Source organism: Neoarius graeffei, chromosome 2 (genome assembly GCF_027579695.1).
Source record: "Neoarius graeffei isolate fNeoGra1 chromosome 2, fNeoGra1.pri, whole genome shotgun sequence".
Classification (NCBI taxonomy): domain Eukaryota; kingdom Metazoa; phylum Chordata; class Actinopteri; order Siluriformes; family Ariidae; genus Neoarius; species Neoarius graeffei.
This window is the reverse complement of record NC_083570.1, coordinates 69,419,053-69,440,939: the sequence shown is the minus strand read 5'-3', so window position 1 is coordinate 69,440,939 and position 21,887 is coordinate 69,419,053. Positions and strand designations below refer to the sequence as shown.

The 21,887-nt window shown below is 42.7% G+C and overlaps 1 protein-coding gene across 2 annotated transcripts in view; it reads right to left on the bottom strand.

The window, feature by feature from the left end:
* The window catches only part of tjp1b (tight junction protein 1b), a 139,806-nt gene extending 119,158 nt beyond the window's left edge, over positions 1–20,648 (bottom strand). The window contains exon 1 of one of the 2 annotated variants that reach the window (XM_060914810.1): positions 20,199–20,648. In XM_060914810.1, coding sequence (XP_060770793.1) covers positions 20,199–20,225 — 27 coding nt within the window. In that variant the 5' untranslated portion in view covers positions 20,226–20,648. The other variant, XM_060914813.1, reaches the window with a different exon arrangement.
* Between the last annotated feature and the right edge of the window lie 1,239 nt (positions 20,649–21,887).

Below are 21,887 nucleotides of genomic sequence, written 5' to 3'. Positions count from 1 at the left end.
GCTTGAGTGTTGCTGGTCCGTTTCTTCTTTGACTGCTTGATTTTGTTTCACGCGCACAATCCACTCTCTCTGCCTCTTCTCCTCTTCCGGAAAAAAAAACAACCCTCTGGCTTCACGCACACAATCCACTCGCTCTGCCTCATCTCCTCTTTCGGAAAAAGCTAATCCTCTCGCTCCGCCTCTTCTCCTTTTTTTGGAAAAAGCCAATCCTCTCGCTCCGCCTCTTCCGAAAAAAGCCAATCCACTCTCTCTGCCTCTTCTCCTCTCTTGGAAAAAAGGTAAAAACTTCTTCCTGAACAGGTCCCGTCGTTACAGTTCACTGCACAACAATAAGGCATTTCTTTGGAAATTCCTGAATGCACGTCCGCGCTCAAGCTGAACGGCAACGCAAGTAAATGGAAGTGGACTCAACTCAAGCAGTTTGTTTGGCTTAAACGACGTCATATGCCGAGTCATCACGAAAGTAGCCAAACAGAAATTCGCCACGATCCGCGCTAACTTATTGTTAGTTGTTAATTGTTAACAATACTTCTTGGGACCAGAAGAAAATTAGAGGGTTTTTAACATCTAAAGTTTCAAATGTGCATAAAATTAAAACTGTTGCCTAGGAGCTTTAAAACAAGTCTATGGGGCAGGGCTCGGTCATTTATTTACTAAAAGAACAGAAGGAACCAGGTGGTTAGTCTGCAGTGGTGACAACACCCTCGCCCAAAGTCAACTGTGGGGAGTTTAATAGCCTTGAAAAGGTTGATAAATGTTAAAATACACACAGTCTGTTTTTTTTTTTTTAAATGGCTTATTTTTGTAAAAAAATGTGTTGCACTCAAATAGCTTTGCACGGTTAGCAGTTTTCCAGGAGGTCCTTACACCAAAAATAAACTGCTGTAAATTTGATGTTGCTACCTTGAAAGCGTCAAATATGTCAGGATTGTTACACTTTTGGTGCGAAAACTTAACGTTCTTAATTCTACAGTAATCTGCTTAATTTTACAGGTACTCTGATGGCTGAGTTTTGGTGCTAGATATCAAACAGGTGGGCCGGTGGTGTAGTGGTTAGCGCTGTCGCCTCACACCAAGAAGGTTCTGGGTTCGAATGTTCTCCCCATGTCTGCATGGGTTTCCTCTGGGTGCTCTGGTTTCCCCCACAGTCCAAAGACATGTGGTTAGGTTAATATGGGACGGCCTTGGGCTGAGGTGCCCTTGAGCGAGGCACCTAACTCCCAACTGCTCCCTGGGTGCTGTTAGCATGGCTATGCGTGTGCGCTCATTGCTCACGTGTCTGTTCACTGCTTCAGATGGGTTAAATGCAGAGAGGAAGTTCACAACTGTGTGATGAATAAAGTTGTTCTTTCTTTAAACTGGTGGGTCAATTCTTAAAGTGACAGTTGTTTGTATAGCAGTTGCTGTTGACAACCTTATTGTTATAAGAGCTGGGATTGAAGGGGTTGTATTGGAACAAATTTGACTAATTTGTCTGTTTTACCAAATACAGCATCACTGTTGCTTGAAAATTACCCTAAATACTAAACCTGTGACCTTTTTTTTTTTTTCTTCTGCTAACCATTTATTACCCTGTCCACACTAGGGATTTTGTACCGATACAATACTACTTTCGTACCGCAACACCTGTCCACACTAGCAACTATACCGGTACTGTAGCGGTATAACTGTATCGGTACGAAACCCACAAATGTATGGGTTTCGTACCGGTACAGTATCGGTACTGTAGCGCTTCGCTGTAGTGTGGACAGATGAAGCGGCTCTGTATCGATACAAATATAATGCGCATGCGCAATGTCACACACCTCAATCGATGTCTTCGCTGAATAAAATGAAGAACGGAGATTCGTTTTCTTTGTTTCTTTCTCAACTGCCTCACGCGTTTTATACGATTCGACTGAATAAATGACCACCAGAAATACAGACTGTACACTGACAACAAAAAGCACACACACGTTGTTTCATCCGTACGGAAGCCGAGAGAGGCCCTTCATATAATCCTTTTTTTTTTTTTTATTCACCTTGTTATCCCGAGATAACGACATAATTAATTCAGGATCTCGAGAAAACAACACAACTAATTTGAGATCTCGAGAAAACAAAACCGTTATTTCGTGATCTCAAGAAAACAAAATTATTTCATGATCTCGAGTAAACAGCTGAGAAATGGTTCATTCAGGTGCGCCAAGACTTGTGATATGCTGACTTTGGGGCTATTTCTCATTCTGTATAGACGCAACTTTGGTCATTAGAATGTCTGGAATAATCGATCACCTAATAAGGCAATGTTTTGATCAGGGGTTGACACAGGGAGAGATTGCATTAAGTCTTTTAATAAGGGATAATTTCAAAATTAGTCCGCGGCACCTCCGCAGAAGACTGGCCTGGCTTCGCCTCTACCGACGGAGATACAGTGATCCAGCTGAGATCACGAAATAACCGTTTTGTTTTCTCAAGATCTCGAAATAACGGATGCCATATATTCTCGGAAGGAAGTTACTCGGTAACCACGGAAACATTTCGCGCACGCGCATTTCAACTATCGTGAAAGAAAACTGCAAACATTTCTCACTAGTGTGGACAGATGCACTAAACTGTACCGGTATACTTTGTATCGATACAGTTATACCACTTTCGTACCGGTATAAGTGTGAACACAGCATGTGTCATTAACAGTAGTGATGGGCCAAAAGCCTTCTCAAAACACTTTAAAACTGTCAGGGGTGTTACAGTAAAATTACTTCTTGCCCGATGGTGCATGTACTTTGGATTCTGGGGATGATCTGGCTATGTACAAGTACTTTACCTGGAGGACATGCAATATCTACCAGGATATGTTGTTGGATGTGCTTTTAAGTACCGAATCTCTTCTGCTATGTGGCCAGAAATAACACAGCACCCATCAACGTCTATCCTCTTTTTAAAAAGACATTTGCCTGTTTCACAGCAAAACTAGAACACAAGTTAAATGGACATCGTTTCAGAAACTATGGACGTGGTAGTGCACAGGAAACACAAAATATAATTTGAACATAGTTTCATTTTTCACCCCTTTATAACACTCAGGCTACACGCATAAATGTTAAAAACGTGTGCCTGTGTGGCACTATGCAAGTGTTCCAGTACCAGTATGCCACAGTACATGTAATGAGCACAGATGGTGAATAAGAAACTATTTAGGATGTGGCCTAATTCTACACTGGAGGTGCTTAATGAAGAAAAGAAAAAAAATAAACTGTGCTGCTACTTAAATGTTTGTTTGCCTAATGCCGCTTTTCCACTACCAACATGGCTGAGTTGGGCTGAGCCGTGCGGTGCTGAGTTGGGCTGAGTGGGGCTGCATTTCGACTACAACCGCGCTGAACCGTGCTGGCTGGAAGTGGGTGGACACATTGGGTGGAGTTAGCGAAAGTGGGTGGACGTCACATGATGTTGTTAGGCGGCGCAAACAGTGACATCAGTGATCTTTTAAGCGGTAGTCTCACGACCCAGATAGTAAACAATAAACATGGAGGACATGGAGTCGTTAGTGTTGCTGGTCTTGGTTCTGTGGCTTGTTGTCGCCGACAACGCCAACAGATACTGGCAAGAGCGTATAGATGAGGCGAGGCGCATAAGGCTTCAGAAATTCTCGTAATTCTTCTTCTTCCGGGTTTACGGTGTTTACAGATCCCAGCGTGCTCGCGGGGTGTGTGAGGACACTCCTCCTCACCAATCAGTGCACAGGGGAGTGTCTCCTCACACCCCTAGCCTCACTCGGCTCTGCTCACTTCAGCCCCACTCCAAAACCGTGCGAGTTTTGGGTGCTGAGTAGGGCTGAAGCGAGCTGAGTCGTGCTGCTCTGAGGTAGTCGAAACGCGAGCCGTGTCGGGCTGAAGTGAGCTGAAAAAGGGTAGTGGAAAAGGGCCATAATTTTTACTGCTCAGTCAAAAAGGTAAAAATATGATGAAAATCTGACAGCAGAGTCCTCCAGTAGAGAATAAGTTAGGGTTAAGGACAGGACTAATACTGGGCAATAAATTACTCTTTTAGGTTCTAATACTAGACAAATGTTACTCTATACACCCATCACTACCTTTAACTAATATTCAGTAACCATTTCATTATTTAACCTTTCAGGGTAAAGAGACCTCAGATCCACTGCAATGCTGACAGTTACTGAAAGTGAATGAATGTTCCCATTGTTATCTATTTAGGAGGAAGAAGGAAAAAAAAAAAAAAACCTTGTTCAGCAAGTTTTACATTTTGTTGTGCATCCAGTCAGTGCCACATTAAACTTTTATATTTTAAATCGCAGGAGGCACGGTGCAGTGGTTAGCACTGTTGCCTCACAGCATGCGGGTTCTGGGTTCGGACCTTGCAGCCGACAGGGGCCTTTCCGTGTAGAGTTTGCATGATCTCCTCGTGCCTGCATGGGTTTCCTCCCACCGTCCAAAGACATGCGGGTTAGGTCAACATGGCTACTCTAAATTGCCCATTAGGCATGAATGGCTGTTCATCTCCGTGTTAGCCCTGCGACAGATTGCCAACCTGCCCAGGGAGTACCCCACCTCTCGCCAGAAGTCACCTGGGATTGGCTCCAACTTCCCCCGTGACCCTGGCAGATAAGCGGTATAGATAATGGATAGATTTCTTCATTTATTGCAACGCCATATCAAATGTCCACCAACTTCAGTTCACACAGGTCCATCGCTACGTTTAAAACCAAATTAAAATGAGAAGATGAAATGTCTGGTCTATGTCTAGTAAATACAGATTGAGCCATTTAAATAGTGTTACTGGGAAGGAAACAAAATGAAACCCCGAGCCGCATTGCAAAAGAGGAAGTATTTATATCACTGTTAGGGAGAAAAACAATTTTGTACAGTGTACAGGGCCTTGCTTCCGTCCACCGTGTGCAAACCTGACAGCCAAAAAGGTGAACTGCAGGGAACTGTAAAAATCATATCACTCCAGTGTGGAGATAATTCACTGACCAGGGGAGTGCCGCATACACCGCTAACAGCGAATAGCTTTTCCTTGAGTGTCTTGGTCATCCAACAATCTCAGAAAAATGACAAAACCAGAGCTTTCCCTCAAACCTGGTATTTAACTTAACTTGTATTACAGTGCTACGGTCAAAAGACTGAGACACGGCTGTGTGCACGCAGCAGCGTGCACCGTCTGTAAGCTAAAACCATGTGTTCACACCATAAGGCCGAGGTCCTGCTGACAACCAGCGAAGTAATACTACACCAGCCAGCAGGAAACACAGTCTCCATTACTGCCACGTGTCACTGTTGACCCATCACCCGTAGAAAGTCACCGGGGCTTGAGCTGCTGGTGCACATGGGAAGAGAAACACGCCTTGAGTGTAGTTAGTTAATATGCAACCTACATTTCATACTAGTATGATCAGCACAACCCCCTCCTTTTGGCTTACAAATCAAAGGCTGATATCGGAGTAGAAATGGGAGTGCGTGAAACAAGGAGGAGTAAAGAAAGCAGGACTGCTTATTTTTAGTATTTGGCATTACTTCCTCTGAGGAACCACAGTATCTATGTCTATACAAAGATAAACAAGAAAGAAGAAGTATGACAAAAGTAACGGGATACTCATGGCCATATCTTATAAAGATTAAAAAATAAATAAAATTACATTTGAATCAGACGCTGTGTAAACAGCAAAAATGCAAATGACAGATTTTACTCATTGTTGTATCCAAGACGATGGGGCGTACATACTAGCCTGGGCCCGCCCATCCTAAGTGTGACGCAACACGAGGGCCTGTTGCGAACTTAGTCTGGCAAGGCAAGCTATCTCCAGCTCTTCCAAGCTCCCGAAAAATCGGGAGCCAATCAACTTTGAGCATCTCCAACGGCCCTGGGTAGAGGCGTGTTCAAGGCAGTGACGTAGTAGAACTGCGACCGGAAGCCATAGATTGTTTACAGAATCTATGACGGAAGCGCTTCATTCACTAGAAACATTACGAACATGGAGCAGCGGCAAGCCTTTGACACAGCGGTAGATGCTGTATTGAAAGCATTCAACGGGAAGTTCTCATTGAAAACGGAGCAAAGAGCAGCCCTGGAGGTATTTATCTTCTTCCTGTTACTCAGGCAGTTTCCGTCGCGTCACATACGTCAGAGGAAAGCGTGATGTGATTGGTTTAAGCTTCGTCACAGCCTTTCCTGGCTTCGACCAGTAGCAAACTGAGGCATTTCAGGGAGGCGGGTCAACCACGCGCTTTGGGAAACGGTTGGGCTTAATATCTTTGCCAGACCAGTGCTCGCAGAGCTTTGAAGTTGCATTAGCCAGACTACGTACATACGGTAACCCTCTCAGACATTTGCATCCCTTTTTTTTTTTTACAGGTCTGTGTTTTGCATGTTGCCATCTTTGCATCTTTGACAGTAACATCAAGTATCCCATTTCCCCCACATTCAGCACACCTTGGCAGGACTTTTTTTTTTTTTAAACAATATAATACAAGATATGAAAAATCCATCCTGCTGACAGGACAGGAAAAACTATTGATTACATCTTACATTTCACAGCCACATTCAACAACACGAACACCATAATATCTGTAAGCAACATTTTGTTCCCCAAATGTATACATGCTTCACTGGTTAACGTCACAGTAACCTTTAAACTCAAATTCAGTTTCGTCAAGGATGAAACCACAGATTTCAAACAAGACCACGTCAGTCTTAACCCCATCATCATGTTCTCTAGAGTCCGTTTAAGTGTTTTATAAACCACCATATGGGTTTCTGCTTCACTGGAGGCACTGAGCCCAGAGCAGCAGCAGCATCACTGAAAACACTATGACGGCTCTATTTTGGGATCTCGTGTCTCAGCACATCCATTTCATTGGATTTTCATCCCACTCAGAAATTGTGCATAGGCATCATACAATGCTTTGAGATTAGGCTGTCAAAATTAAGCACTCTGTGCAAAGACTTAAAGTCTTATAAAATCCTCACAGCCGCACTGGCAAAACACTGAACGAGAAATCAACTGAAATCTGTGTTATTCTGTCATTTTCTTTGCTAAAAATAATCTTTGGAAATACAATCTTACTGATACATCAGCATCCTGATTCACAATTTATATACAAGTAGGAGCATGTGTGTTTCTCAGAAAAGCACCCAAGCTGATATGAATTATGTCCAATTATATTTAAGGCTGATCTGTGGTTGGTAGAAGAGAGCAACTGGACTTGCTTGAAAAGTCTTGAAGACGTTTCGCCTCTCGTCCGAAAGGCATCATCAGTTCTGTCTGTCTAATAGGGAGTATCAAGTATTTATCCTCTCATGGATCATAATAGAATCCAAATCAGAATGCTGATGGCTGCATTGAAGGTGGCTGATAGATGTCATAGACCCCCACCTCTGTTCAGTGATGGTCGTTCCAGGCTGACAAAATTGAATGCAGCCATCAGCATTCTGATTTGGATTCTATTATGATCCATGAGAGGATAAATACTTGATACTCCCTATTAGACAGACAGAACTGATGATGCCTTTCGGACGAGAGGCGAAACGTCTTCAAGACTTTTCAAGCAAGTCCAGTTGCTCTCTTCTACCAACCACAGATTACTATGTACCTGGATGACTGAGTATCTTCACAGATATATTTAAGGCTGATCTGAACCCCAATAACTTTAGTATACATATGCAGGTGATCATAGGAAATCGTGCACGCTGATTGGTCGAGAAATTCAGACCATTTCTCGATAACCACCTCAGCAAAATGGCTGCCAGTCGCTTTGAAGAAGAATTACAAATTCTTCATATCCATTTTCAAAACCCGTTTAAAAACCCACCTTTTCAAACTATAACTTGTCATCCACTACTGCTTATTTCTGATTTTATTGCATTTACACTACCGTTCAAAAGTTTGGGGTCACTTTGAAATGTCCTTATTTTTGAAAGAAAAGCACTGTTCTTTTCAATGAAGATCACTTTAAACTAATCAGAAATGCACTCTATACATTGCTAATGTGGTAAATGACTATTCTAGCTGCTGGTTTTTGGTGCAATATCTCCATAGGTGTATAGAGGCCCATTTCCAGCAACTCTCACTCCAGTGTTCTAATGGTACAATGTGTTTGCTCATTGCCTCAGAAGGCTAATGGATGATTAGAAAACCCTTGTACAATCATGTTAGCACAGCTGAAAACAGTTGAGCTCTTTAGAGAAGCTATAAAACTGACCTTCCTTTCAGCAGATTGAGTTTCTGGAGCATCACATTTGTGGGCTCGATTAAATGCTCAAAATGGCCAGAAAAAGGTCTTGACTATATTTTCTATTCATTTTACAACTTATGGTGGGAAAGAAAAGTGTGACTTTTCATGGAAAACACAAAATTGTCTGGGTGACCCCAAACTTTTGAACGGGAGTGTATATTGTGTCTTTTTTGCTTTTCTTTTTTAAATTGTCATTTATGTGTATTGTGAGGTGACCTTGAGTGCCCTGAAAGGCGCCTTAAATAAAATGTTGTAGTATTATTATTATTATTATTAAAGGGGCAGCACGGTGGTGTAGTGGTTAGCGCTGTCGCCTCACAGCAAGAAGGTCTGGGTTCGAGCCCCGTGGCCGGCGAGGGCCTTTCTGTGCGGAGTTTGCATGTTCTCCCCGTGTCCGCGTGGGTTTCCTCTGGGTGCTCCGGTTTCCCCCACAGTCCAAAGACATGCAGGTTAGGTTAACTGGTGACTCTAAATTGAGCGTAGGTGTGAATGTGAGTGTGAATGGTTGTCTGTGTCTATGTGTCAGCCCTGTGATGACCTGGCGACTTGTCCAGGGTGTACCCCGCCTTTCGCCCGTAGTCAGCTGGGATAGGCTCCAGCTTGCCTGCGACCCTGTAGAACAGGATAAAGCGGCTACAGATAATGAGATGAGATGAGATCATTCTTAAATTATAAAATAAAATGCTGTTCCTAAAAGCACTAAATATGCTATGAAGATGGATCTAAAACTATTCAAAAGTTAAGGTGGGATTGTGATTTATTTTATCCGTTTCAAAACAAAGCTTTTTTACGTGACTCAGGATAGATAAGTGACAAGTCTACGCCGTGCTGTTATTACATTTGCATGCCGCTTTTGAAGTTTGAAATAAGTGATGTTTAATCCTCACTGATTTACAAAAAAAAAAAAAGTCCATTTAGTCTAGCTGATTTAAACTTATTGCATTCAATGGTTCTGCAACACAAGTTGATACCATCACTCATTGTGACTCCAACCACCTGCTGCACTACACACATTGGATGAGACACAAGCTGCTTGGTGGTAAAGTGATTTTTAGTAGGTGGATTCATTTCCTTGCACAGATAAATCTTTTACGAATCAGGAAAACAAATGACGAAAGGAAGCAAAATAAATTCCTGCACAAAGCCGTTATAATTCTCCTGCTTACTACATGCAGTCAACTCACGGGTCTATCTATATCGAGAGAAAAACAAAACACGCTAACCGTGCAACGTAGGAACAGAACACCACATCTTGTAGCCAAAATGCTGGCCAACAACTTGCTAAGGTTTTGTCAAAATCTCTCTCACACTCACACACACACACCGTTAGCTATATTAGAAACTTTGTTAGAAGTGGTTAATTCTGCATTAATGCACTTAACTATAGCTTGCTACTTTTAAGTCCAGTCAGGTTTCTGGGCAAACAAGACTGGCAGCACACGATAGCTTTTTGTCACTTACCTAGTGGCTTAAGCTTCAAGTCAAACTAAACCTAAAAATAAATGCTGTTTGCTGATCACAGCACGTGCCCTCCACACGTTTAAATTTAAGTTTAGAACAACGAGTTATCCATTTTAAAAAGTTATGATGTTGCTCAAAATAGGCTTATCTGCCTGCAGCCATTTGCACTGAAACTGGGTATCTGCCTGTGACATTAACGGCACCCTAGAACGCCGTTTACCTTCGTTACACAGAGCTATCGAATAAAGACTTAATTCTTTAAAAAAATCATTGATTGATTGATCAATCATCACTAGGCACCGCTGTGTCCGTCTACCTGCGTGTGTGTTTTCACTGCTTCAGCTGGGTTGAATGCAGAGAAAGAACTTCACTGAGCTGTAATGTGTGACAAAGGCTTCTAATTCTAAAAATCTCCTCAGAAACTCTGCAACCATGTGATTTTCACTGGCAACACAATACGCCAAACAACAGATTTCACTTTCATGAAGTTTAAATTTCACTCGACTCAATAACACACATGTAGTATTGTCACAGACATTAGTAAACAATCCCGTTGCCATAGGAATCCGATTCTCACAGTCTAAAAAGATCACCTTTTTCAGTGAATAAAAACAAAAGCATGTCACATAAAACGATCGATGACTGGGCTTAGCTTTACACCCGACCGCCTGACACTCCGACATCTTTAGGGTTGTTTGCAGCAATTTAGACACGATGTGTCCACGTGATCCTCTAGCCTCAATAAGTCATGTGACATGTAGATGACGTCATGATTTGTACTCAGAGCGCGATATTTGAACCTTGGAGAGAGTAAGATGGCAGCACTCAGGGATATTTTATTTTAAAAGGAAAACAAATCTGTACACAGTATACAGGTCAATTATGAACAAGAGAACACTCAAATGTGTCTCGTATGGATATTATCTGTCAGTATGAAGGAGTTTACTTTTTGGGTTTTATTTGTCTTTAAAGCCAAGGTAGTGTAGGTACAGTCCATCTAAGAACTACAACACAGTCCCTTTAAGGACTACAACTCCCATCACCAACGTCCGCGTTGACCTGCGTCACGCCTGGGCGGGATTTCCAACGTCACATCCTCCATGAAAGCATAAGAAACGGAACAACGCTTCCGTCTCCCTCTCTCTCGTCTTGGATTCCAAGCATCCAGACACAGAGATACCCTGCACCAGAAAACCCAAGAAAAGATGTCTTTCTTGCAAGATCCACGATTCAACGCGATTTTTGTTTACCTTTGGCCACGGTAAAAATCCAGAATCACGCGATTTTTAAACTCAGCTTGAGTTACAGACGGTTTGTTTATTCATTATAAGTACGTACGACTGCCGCCCGAAGCAGTTTTAATTAAAAAGTTAGGAGCGACCGGAATTCCTCCTGATTAAAGCGCTGTGCACATTATTTTGATCAGAGACTTTCTTTTCATCACGAGCGACCACGGGAAGCGATTCACGTGCTCCACCATGGTGAAACTACAAAAGTCTCGGAACATCTCTTCATAATCTTGCTAGAGGCAAGATACTGAGTAAGACTGGCAAAATTTGGGCATAAAACTCGTCTTAAGAATTAGCTTTATTGAAGTAGTGTGAATTTAAACTCAGGAACTGTTTAAGTGTGCACGCTGATTTTCGTGTTGAATTGATTGTTCTATTTTGTTTTGATCTCTCAATTGTTTAATAGACAGGTTGCATGCTATCTTTTCTTTTCTAACATTTTAATTTCATTCTTACACATCTTTTGACCTTATCAAGATTTCAGTGAATATTATAAGCTAGTGAAATTAGCCTACGGCTAATTCTTTTGTCCCATTAGCATCCAGGGCTAAGTGTATTGTCTCAAGGGAACACGTGGCGGCCCTCCTCCACACTCACATACACACCTTTTGTCTTAACTCCATGAGGTAGGATCCTTGGGCCTTAGCTAGCCACTAGCAACCAAAGCTAACTCTCTTGTGTTACTTATGCCGCTTTTCCACTACAAACGCGGCTGAGCCGTGCCGTGCCGAGTCGAGCTGAGTCGAGCTGAGCGGGGCTGTTGGAGTTGCATTTCGACTACAACCGCGCTGAACCGTGCTGGCTGGAAGTGGGTGGACACATTGGGTGGAGTTAGCGAAAGTGGGTGGACGTCACGTGATGTCGTTAAGCAGCGCAAACAGTGACATCAGAGCTCGCTTCAGCCCCACTCCAAAACGGTGCGAGTTTTAGGGGCTAAGCAGGGCTGAAACGAGCTGAGTCGTGCTGGTTTTTGGTAGTCGAAACGCGAGCCGTGTCGGGCTGAAGTGAGCTGAAGTGAGCTGAAAAAGGGTAGTGGAAAAGGGCCAATAGAAACACATGGTCACCAGGCCTCACACCCACATCTTAGCTAGCATTCCTTTCTCTTAGCTAGCGACACAAGGCTAACCTGTGGCTCCACACGTGGCCAACACATCTCAATTAGCAACCAAAGCTAACTCTCTTGCTGTACTTAGAAACACGTGGTCACCAGTCCTCACACACACAAACACATCTTAATTAGCACACAAAGCTAATCTTTTGTCTTCACCACAACACACTCACATCTCATTGTTTGTATATATTTCAACTGACATTATTCATTTTTAACTTTGTTATAATAAATTCAATTATTATTATTGAAACTGTGTGTTTCATTTGTTCCAATACTTTTGAAGTCACCTAAATCTCAAAGAATTCAAAAGGTGCATACAAGTTGTGTAATACGGTAAGTGATCATCATAATCTGGAACATACCATAATTTAGCTGTTTGGTAATTTATTATTAAGCACCAAAATTAATGAGACTGATTCAGTGATTTAATGAGATTGATCACTCAATTACCAATTGCACCTACAGTAGGCAACATCGGAGAAATCAGCAAGATTTAGGAAGTACCCCCCCCCCCAAAAAAAAAAAAACACACCACCTCACCCCCGCCCTTCAGAACACATGAACACACACTGCCTGATTACTTACTGCTGGAGGACATGTCCATGAGAGAAAGCGTACCACATCATTATCATCCAATTCTCAAAATCTCATTCACATGTACGAATACACCAAACATTATCATAATTAACGTAAACAATTAAATGGATATCGTTAATACTCACAGCTAGCTTTAACAATGTGTCTGCCTAGACTCATGGAAGACTACAGTCACGTGTAATGAGTGCATGTGCGCAGGTAGGCAGGAAGACAGGCAGGTAGGCCATCCAATCTTCCCCCCCCGAACCAAATGAGATGACTGGACAGGCTTTTTACAGCCCTGTAAATGCCACAGATGTTGCATTTTTTCTTTTTATCCTCAGAGCATTTGATTTATTCACTGATGTTGGAATGTAAAGAGAATTTCAAGAAATATAACAAAAACAGCTGATAAAATCAAAGTTGTCTACCCTTGCTTTAACTAATATAAATTTTCAGTTTATATACATAGGAATGAAATTTCCTTGGGACCATGGTGTAAACACAAGACGGAGGCACAACACACAGGACTACATAAAGTGCAAATACACAGTGTGGGACACTTTCAGAGCACTTTACTATGCTGCGTTTCATTCCGCTACTTTGGCCAACAATATGACTGGGATTACTCATATATACGAAGATATCTCAAGGTCACCTGAAGATATGAAGTTTATCCTCGAATGGTGAATGGATGCATCACGAGTGAGTGAAGTGAATGAGTCAAATATTTTCAACACGAGAAGATAAATTTCATGTCTTCGTGCCACTGTGTAATGTTCTTTATATTATATGGACACCTCCACCAAAACGTTGATCAAAAATTTTTGAACCGGTTTGCCATTTTAACAATGCGTGTCTAGCCAGATGGAAAAACACTGGGAGTGACGTCATCGGAGTGAAATATCAAGAATTATTATACATACAGGACTTTGACGGCATAAAAACACGTATTCTATTCCCTTTAGCAGGTTTCATTCATTTGGTTTGATAGCATGCAATATTGTTTGCATATCGCTTATCCTGTGTGTATTACATCACTCTACCCAATGGAGAATGAGCGTTGAATATGGTTTACGGTACTGCATGGTTGTCAAGACAACATGTCACACGTCGAAGCTGATATGAATATTCAATGAGAAAGTTTTCTGCTGCGCAGAAGCATTTCTCTGTCCGCCGCCAGTGCCTGCAGTAAACCGAAAACGCCATATGCATTATATGTAAAACGTCCATGCTAGTGAGCTTCTTTTTCTTCCTCCTCGTCCAGCACTATTGCCAGGTCAGGGTCCATGTGGACCCTACTGAGCCACACATCATACTAATTAGAGCACAGTTTTACACTGGATGCCTTCTGTGCTAGCGAGCGACCGAGACAATTTGTAAACAAACATGGCAGCCAGGTTTGCTTTGATAAATATGGAAGATTTTGAGAGAATTTTGAAAGACAAAAAGGAGGTGTGTATGTATAATAATAATAATAATAATAATAATATTATTATTATTATTATTATTAATAATAAATTTCCTCACAAACATCTGTATTTCTTGGACCAGTTGAAGATCAAGTACAACGTAGGGGTCTTTCAGAAATCCACATTGCTTGGAACCGCAAATATCTTGCGGAAGGACGGTGCTGTCGATCGGAGGTCATGGGGACCTGATGGACATGCAGCAGTACAGACAGACAATTACACCGAGACTGTAGCCTAGCAAACTAGACCCACCCGCCTAGCGGCCAAAAATATTTTTGCCTACGAGTGGGTCTAGCCTCGGACCATATCAACAACACACCCCGGGCATCAAATCGTGCCCGCCAATCACAACGCAAGGTTTTTGTTTGGATTCTTTGGGCGGGCTTTTGCAAGAGTGACGACAAGGCTGCGCAACGCTGAAGAAAGCACAACAGGAAAGATGGCTACGGCTAGTGAACAGCGCGCGTTTGACTCCGCTTTGGAATCAGTTTTAGAAGAATTAGACTTGGAGTTTTCGTTGAAACATGAGCAGGAAGAGGCTCTCCGCTCATTCCTTTTCAAGAAGGACGTTTTCGCTGTTTTGCCGACCGGCTATGGCAAAAGTCTGATCTACCAGCTGTTTACCCTCCCCCACTGCTTTCTGTCGCTCTGACTACGTCACAGTCACTGTTGCGCTGATTGGTCAGAGCGTTGGCCTATACGCACAGAGACAGTTTGAAAGACAACGGGTTGTTCCTACCCACACCCTTTGGAAATGTCTACGACCGAGACCAGACTAAATATTCATATTTAGTCTGGCTTGCCAGGCTACCGAGACTGTGAACTTATTAGTATAATAATAAATAGGCCCCCCCCCCATGGTATATCATATATTCCATTCAGCTAGCATATGATATACTGCTTAATGCCAGCCAATAATATGGAATGGCTGCTCCAGTTAAAATGATTACATGGGACACCTGAGAGTAAACACTCATACATGAGCAATAAAAAAGGAATGCATCTTAAGTTTCACAAACTGTAATCATGCAGATTAACTGTAATACCTGGACATTGACTCCATGAGTCACTCGGACCTAAGCGAGTCAGGAGAAAAGTGTGAATGATCTAGGCTATTGAGTGAGTAAAATGAACAGAAACTGATGTTAGGAGTCACTACAATGCATAACACACGATGGATGACGGAGAGGAAGGACAGGTTCAGCCCAAGTTTCAACCGAAACACAAACACACCCCTGTTTAATAATACTGTACTTCACAGGAGGCGGAGATCCTCCACTTCACAACAGTTTCAACTTGGCGTGTTGTTCAAACGTGTTCAGCAACAAGACACAAATACCCAGCAGAAAATAACTAAGGTAAAGCATACCTTAGAAATGGTTAAGCAGCCAGCTAGTTAGATACCCAAACCTGGCTTTTATCCAAAGTTGGTAAAAACTAGCTAGGTTTTATTTGTGTGCCTCGTTGTAGAAATTAATCTGTTATAAAGAGGCTGTAAAACAGGTGACCAACATTTACTACTCAGCTTCACCAGCAAAACATAAGCAGTTTGGATTGTATAGCTAAATAATGTCAACCTAAGAGCAAACTGGCCATGTTTTAAATGTTATATTTGTAGTAAACCACCTCAGAGTGAACAAGCTAAAACTTCACTTGAGCTTCTTACGAGTCTCTTTATTTCTTATAATTATTTTTTTCTTTTTCAATAATAAAAAGTTATAAATATAAAAATTCTTTATGTCTCATCTCATTATCTGTAGCCGCTTTATCCTGTTCTACAGGGTCGCAGGCAAGCTGGAGCCTATCCCAGCTGACTACGGGTGAAAGGCAGGGTACACCCTGGACAAGTCGCCAGGTCATCACAGGGCTGACACATAGACACAGACAACCATTCACACTCACATTCACACCTACAGTCAATTTAGAGTCACCAGTTAACCTAACCTGCATGTCTTTGGACTGTGGGGGAAACCGGAGCACCTGGAGGAAACCCATGCGGACACGGGGAGAACATGCAAACTCCGCACAGAAAGGCCCTCGCCGGCCACGGGGCTCGAACCCCGACCTTCTTGCTGTGAGGCGACAGCGCTAACCACTACACCACCATGCCGCCAAATTCTTTATGTAAAATTTATTAATTTCTAATTGCTTATTTCTCATTTTTTGAACAATTTTATCATGAAAGTTTGGATATTTGATACAATCTAGAAGCAGGCATTTGACATTTTCTTTTACACCACAAGTGTAAAATTGATTGGAGGTTTGTTTGCTTTTTTAAAGAAATTGTGCATCATTAAGTAGACATTTTCCAAATCTGAGTCTTGTAATTATCCTTTGTTCGTTTCTGTCAGATGATGTGGTATGTCTTGTAATATTTGGTTCAGGTTGGTAGAAGAATCTACCAGTTTGAGAACGATCCCATCTGTCTTGCCATATTGTAAAAATAACATCTGTGTTTTGTGATATCAGAAGTGGTAAAAGGGTAATGAATGTCATAACAGGTTTTATTTACAGACCTTTTGGCCAATTTATCAGCCATTTCATTTCCTTTAATACCAACATGAGTTGGAATCCAACAAAAAAAAAAAAAAAAAAAAAACCCAACCTCACCACCCATAAGAAAGCTGGTACATAAGCTATCGGAAATCTAATAATTCTGTGTCATTATCTTCCTTTTGAATTTTTTGCAAAAGAAGAATACATGTGCATCAGTGAGAATGGGGATGAGAGTGTAGTGAAGATGCAAGGAGTAGACGTAAAGAAAGTTGGCGAATTCAAGTACCTGGGGTCAACTGTGCAGGAAAATGGGGGCTGCGATAGTGAGGTGAGAAAGAGAGTGCAGGCAGGGTGGAGCAGTTGGAGAAGGATTTCGGGAGTCATTTAAGATAGGAAAGTCCCAGCAAAAGTGAAAGGTAAGCTGTATAAGACAGTAGTGAGACCAGCTGTGATGTATGGATTGGAGACCGTACCCTTAACGAAGAGACAGGAGGCAAAGTTGGAGGTGGCGGAGTTGAGGATGTTAAGGTTTGCGATGGGAGTGACGAGGTTGGACAGGATAAGAAACGAGCACATCAGAAGGACGGCACATGTGGAGAGCTTGGGAATTAAGCTGAGAGAGATGAGACGGAGATGGTATGGGCACATCCTGAGAAGAGATGCAGAGCATGTGGGAAGGAGAATGTTGAGGATGGAGCTGCCAGGCACACGAAAACGAGGAAGGCCAAAGAGGAGATTTATGGATGTGGTGAGGGAGGACATGAAAAGTGGCAGGTGTGGTAGAGAAGGATGCGGAAGACAGGGAGCAATGGAGATGAAAGATTCGCTGTGGCGACCCCTAATTGGGAGCAGCCAAAAGATGTGGTGTGTGTTGTAATATTTGGTGCAAGCTGATAGAAGAATCTACCACTTTGAGAATGATCCCATCTGTCTTGCCATATTGGAAAAATAACATGTGTTTTGTGATATCAGAAGTGGTAAAAGGGTAATGAATGTCATAATAGGTTTTATTTACAGACCTTTTGGCCAATTTATCAGCCATTTCATTTCCTTTAATACCCACATGAGTTGGAATCCGACTCTAAATTGAGCGTAGGTGTGAATGTGAATGGTTGTCTGTGTCTATGTGTCAGCCCTGTGATGACCTGGCGACTTGTCCAGGGTGCACCCCGCCTTTCGCCCATAGTCAGCTGGGATAGGCTCCAGCTTGCCTGCGACCCTGTAGAAGGATAAAGCGGCTAGAGATAATGAGATGAGATGAGTTGGAATCCAACAAAAAACAACCTCACCACCCATAAGATAAAGCTGGCACATAAGATATCGGAAATCTAATAATTCTGTCATTATCTTCCTTTTGAATTTTTTGTAAGACAGACAAGGAATCAGAAAATATCACACTTTGAGGAGGTTTATCAATAAGAAGTTCCAAAGCCTTTGTAACTGCAGCTCTAAAAATAGTACCATTCGAGATTTTATGATCTTTGAGTGTTTAGACTTGGAATTACAATGCCAGATGCACAATCAAAATCTTTTTTTGAACCATCAGTAAACATATGTAAGTGCTGATCGTGTTCGAGTTGAATGTGTTCTGATGCCGATTGTAACAGGTAGCAACTACTATCCTCTTGTTTAGGGATTTTAGGGACTAAATCCAAGTCAACTACTAAAACTTCAAATCGCAGCTTTAGTTATTAAAGCTGACATGAGCTAGTGAGTGCTAACCAAGGATGATAAACATAGCTGCAAGCTACACTAACGTTAACCAGTCCCATGGATGTACAGTGGTGCTTGAAAGTTTGTGAACCCTTGAGAATTTTCTATATTTCTGCATAAATGAGACATAAAACATCAGATTTTCACACAAGTCCTAAAAGTAGATAAAGAGAAACCAGTTAAACAAATGAGACAAAAATATTATACTTGGTCATTTATTTATTGAGGAAAATGATCCAATATTACATATCTGTGAGTGGCAAAAGTATGTGAACCTTTGCTTTCAGTATCTGGTGTGACCCCCTTGTGCAGCAATAACTGCAACTAAACGTTTCCGGTAACTGTTGATCAGTCCTGCACACCGGCTTGGAGGAATTTTAGCCCATTCCTCCGTACAGAACAGCTTCAACTCTGGGATGTTGGTGGGTTTCCTCACATGAACTGCTCGCTTCAGGTCCTTCCACAACATTTCAACTGGATTAAGGTCAGGACTTTGACTTGGCCATTCCAAAACATTACCTTTATTCTTCTTTAACCATTCTTTGGTAGAATGACTCGTGTGCTTAGGGTCGTCATCTTGCTATATGACCCACCTTCTCTTGAGATTCAGTTCATGGACAGATGCCCTGACATTTTTCTTTAGAATTCGCTGGTATAATTCAGAATTCATTGTTCCATCAATGATGGCAAGCCGTCCTGGCCCAGATGCAGCAAAACAGACCCAAACCATGATACTACCACCACCACGTTTCACAGATGGGATAAGGTTCTTATGCTGGAATGCAGTGTTTTCCTTTCTCCAAACATAATGCTTCTCATTTAAATCAAAAAGTTCTATTTTGGTCTCATCTGTCCACAGAACATTTTTCCAATAGCCTTCTGGCTTGTCCATGTGATCTTTAGCAAACTGCAGACGAGCAGCAATGTTCTTTTAGGAGAGCAGTGGCTTTCTCCTTGCAACCCTGCCATGCACACCATTGTTGTTCAGTGTTCTCCTGATGGTGGATTCATGAACATTAGCCAATGTGAGAGAGGCCTTCAGTTGCTTAGAAGTTACCCTGGGGCCCTTTGTGACCTCGCCGACTATTACACGCCTTGCTCTTGGAGTGATCTTTGTTGGTCGACCACTCCTGGGGAGGGTAACAATGGTCTTGAATTTCCTCCATTTGTACACAATCTGTCTGACTGTGGATTGGTGAAGTCCAAACTCTTTAGAGATGGTTTTGCAACCTTTTCCAGCCTCATGAGCATCAACGACGCTTTTTCTGAGGTCCTCAGAAATTTGTTCGTGCCATGATACAGGTGTTGTGAAGATCAGACATTGACAGATCCCTGTTCTTTAAATAAAAAACAGGGCGCCCACTCACACCTGATTGTCATCCCATTGATTGAAAACTGCTAATCCTAGAGGTTCACATACTTTTGCCACTCACAGAGGATTATTTTCCTCAATAAATAAATGATTAAGTATAATATTTTTGTCTCATTTGTTTAACTGGGTTCTCTTTATCTACTTTTAGGACTTGTGTGAAAACCTGATGTTTTAGGTCATATTTATGCAGAAATATAGAAAATTCTAAAGGGTTCACAAACTTTCAAGCACCGCTGTAGATGTGTGTGTGTGTGCTGTACATACCTTGAACAGTTAGCCAACGCTGATGCTAGCTCTACAGCACACCGGTGTTTTTAGTAAACACATGACCTTAGGAGGAGGCGGCGGCGGCCGGCTAGCTGCTGCTGCTTTAGTGTTTTAGCATGCGATAGGCAGGAAGCGAATGCAACGCTTATGATTTGTTTGTTTTTCAGGAAAAAGGTCGAAATTAAACCCTAAAGGAAACAGCATTACCTTACTGGAAGCAGCCCTGGCAGACATTTTGTTCTTCCTTCAGCTTTGTGAAGTTGGCGAAACGGTGTCGCGTTTAAAACACGATGAGCTCCGTTTGCTTGCTCGAAAGGAGGAGAGAAAAAACCGTAAAACGAGCCGGTCGGGTTCCTCCGGCCAGGTGCCGCAGCGCCGGGCTAGAGTTTATAACTCATCCGCCCTCTGCAGCCGGTGAGCAACATGTCAGCGGTGTAACAGCCCAAAGTTCCCGGCGAGCTGCTCCGGAACGGACACGCTATCAGCAGAGCCGCGTCCGCTGGGACTAACGGTACATAATCCTTTCCGGATGAAGGGAAGGGAAGAAAAAAAAAACCCCACAACGAGTCCAAGTCAGTGTATTACAGCCTGAAATGAAATATCCTCCAATCCTGAGCGTGTTTACTCCCGGACCGCAATGGCAGACACACAGGCTGCTTTTCCCACAGCATCAGCTCCAAGCAACAGCCGTGACATGTCTGTCTGGGACAGTCCATTCCGTCCTTCCTCCGGGGGGGGGAACAAAAACCTCAGCAGCGCAAAGCGCGTCGCCTGACTGTAAAACCTGTCTGTGGACGGTGACGTCTTCCAGTACAGACCCAAACTGCAGAGCCCGGTCCGGTTCCTCCGACACGGACACGACTGGATGAGTAAAGAGCGCGGTGTGAAGACGGGATGCCGCTCTCCGAGCAGGAGAAATGATTCAGTCCGAGCGCCGCTCGGGTGCATTTCATGGCAGCTCTGTGTAACTGTAAAGTCATGTTGCAAAGCCAACTTTACATGTGGCTGCGACCACATTACCCTTCCTCACCACACCGGAACCCTCAGCCGCTTTCACATGCCTCAGAGCCCAGTCTTTTGCAGATACACTCACTTAAGAACATCCATCCATCCATCTATTATCTGTAGCTGCTGGACACCCTGGACAAGTCGCCAGGTCATCACAGGGCTGACACAAACAACCATTCACACTCACATTCACACCTACGGTCAATTTAGAGTCACCAGTTAACCTAACCTGCATGTCTTTGGACTGTAGGGGAAACCGGAGCACCCGGAGGAAACCCACGCGGACACGGGGAGAACATGCAAACTCCACACAGAAAGGCCCTCGCCGGCTGCTGGGCTCGAACCCAGGACCTTCTTGCTGTGAGGCGACAGTGTTAACCACTACACCATCATGCCACCCTGCAATTCTTTTTGTTATTTAATCGTTTCAAATCCTCATAAAGTTGTATTGCGATTTATCATTGTGCAATTTATTGTTACATACCTAGTCAGGCCTGAATATGAACATCGGGAAGGATGGAAAGTTAGGTATTTGTGGGTCTGTGCCCCTTCAAATGAGTTATTGTGCCCCCACCCCACCCATAGGCCAAGCCTTTGGTGCCAATCTTTGCATTTTATTAATTTATTTATATTAATGATCTTAAAAGTGAAAACCTTTTCAATAAATGAAATTAAATAAAAACAAAAAAAAGAAAAAACACACCCTGTTGGTCTTATTTGCTTTCATTTATTTTGCATTTACTTTCATGATTATTACGCAAAATGCTGAATGATTTTTGGGTCTCATCTCATCTCATTATCTCTAGCCGCTTTATCCTTCTACAGGGTCGCAGGCAAGCTGGAGCCTATCCCAGCTGACTACGGGCGAAAGGCGGGGTACACCCTGGA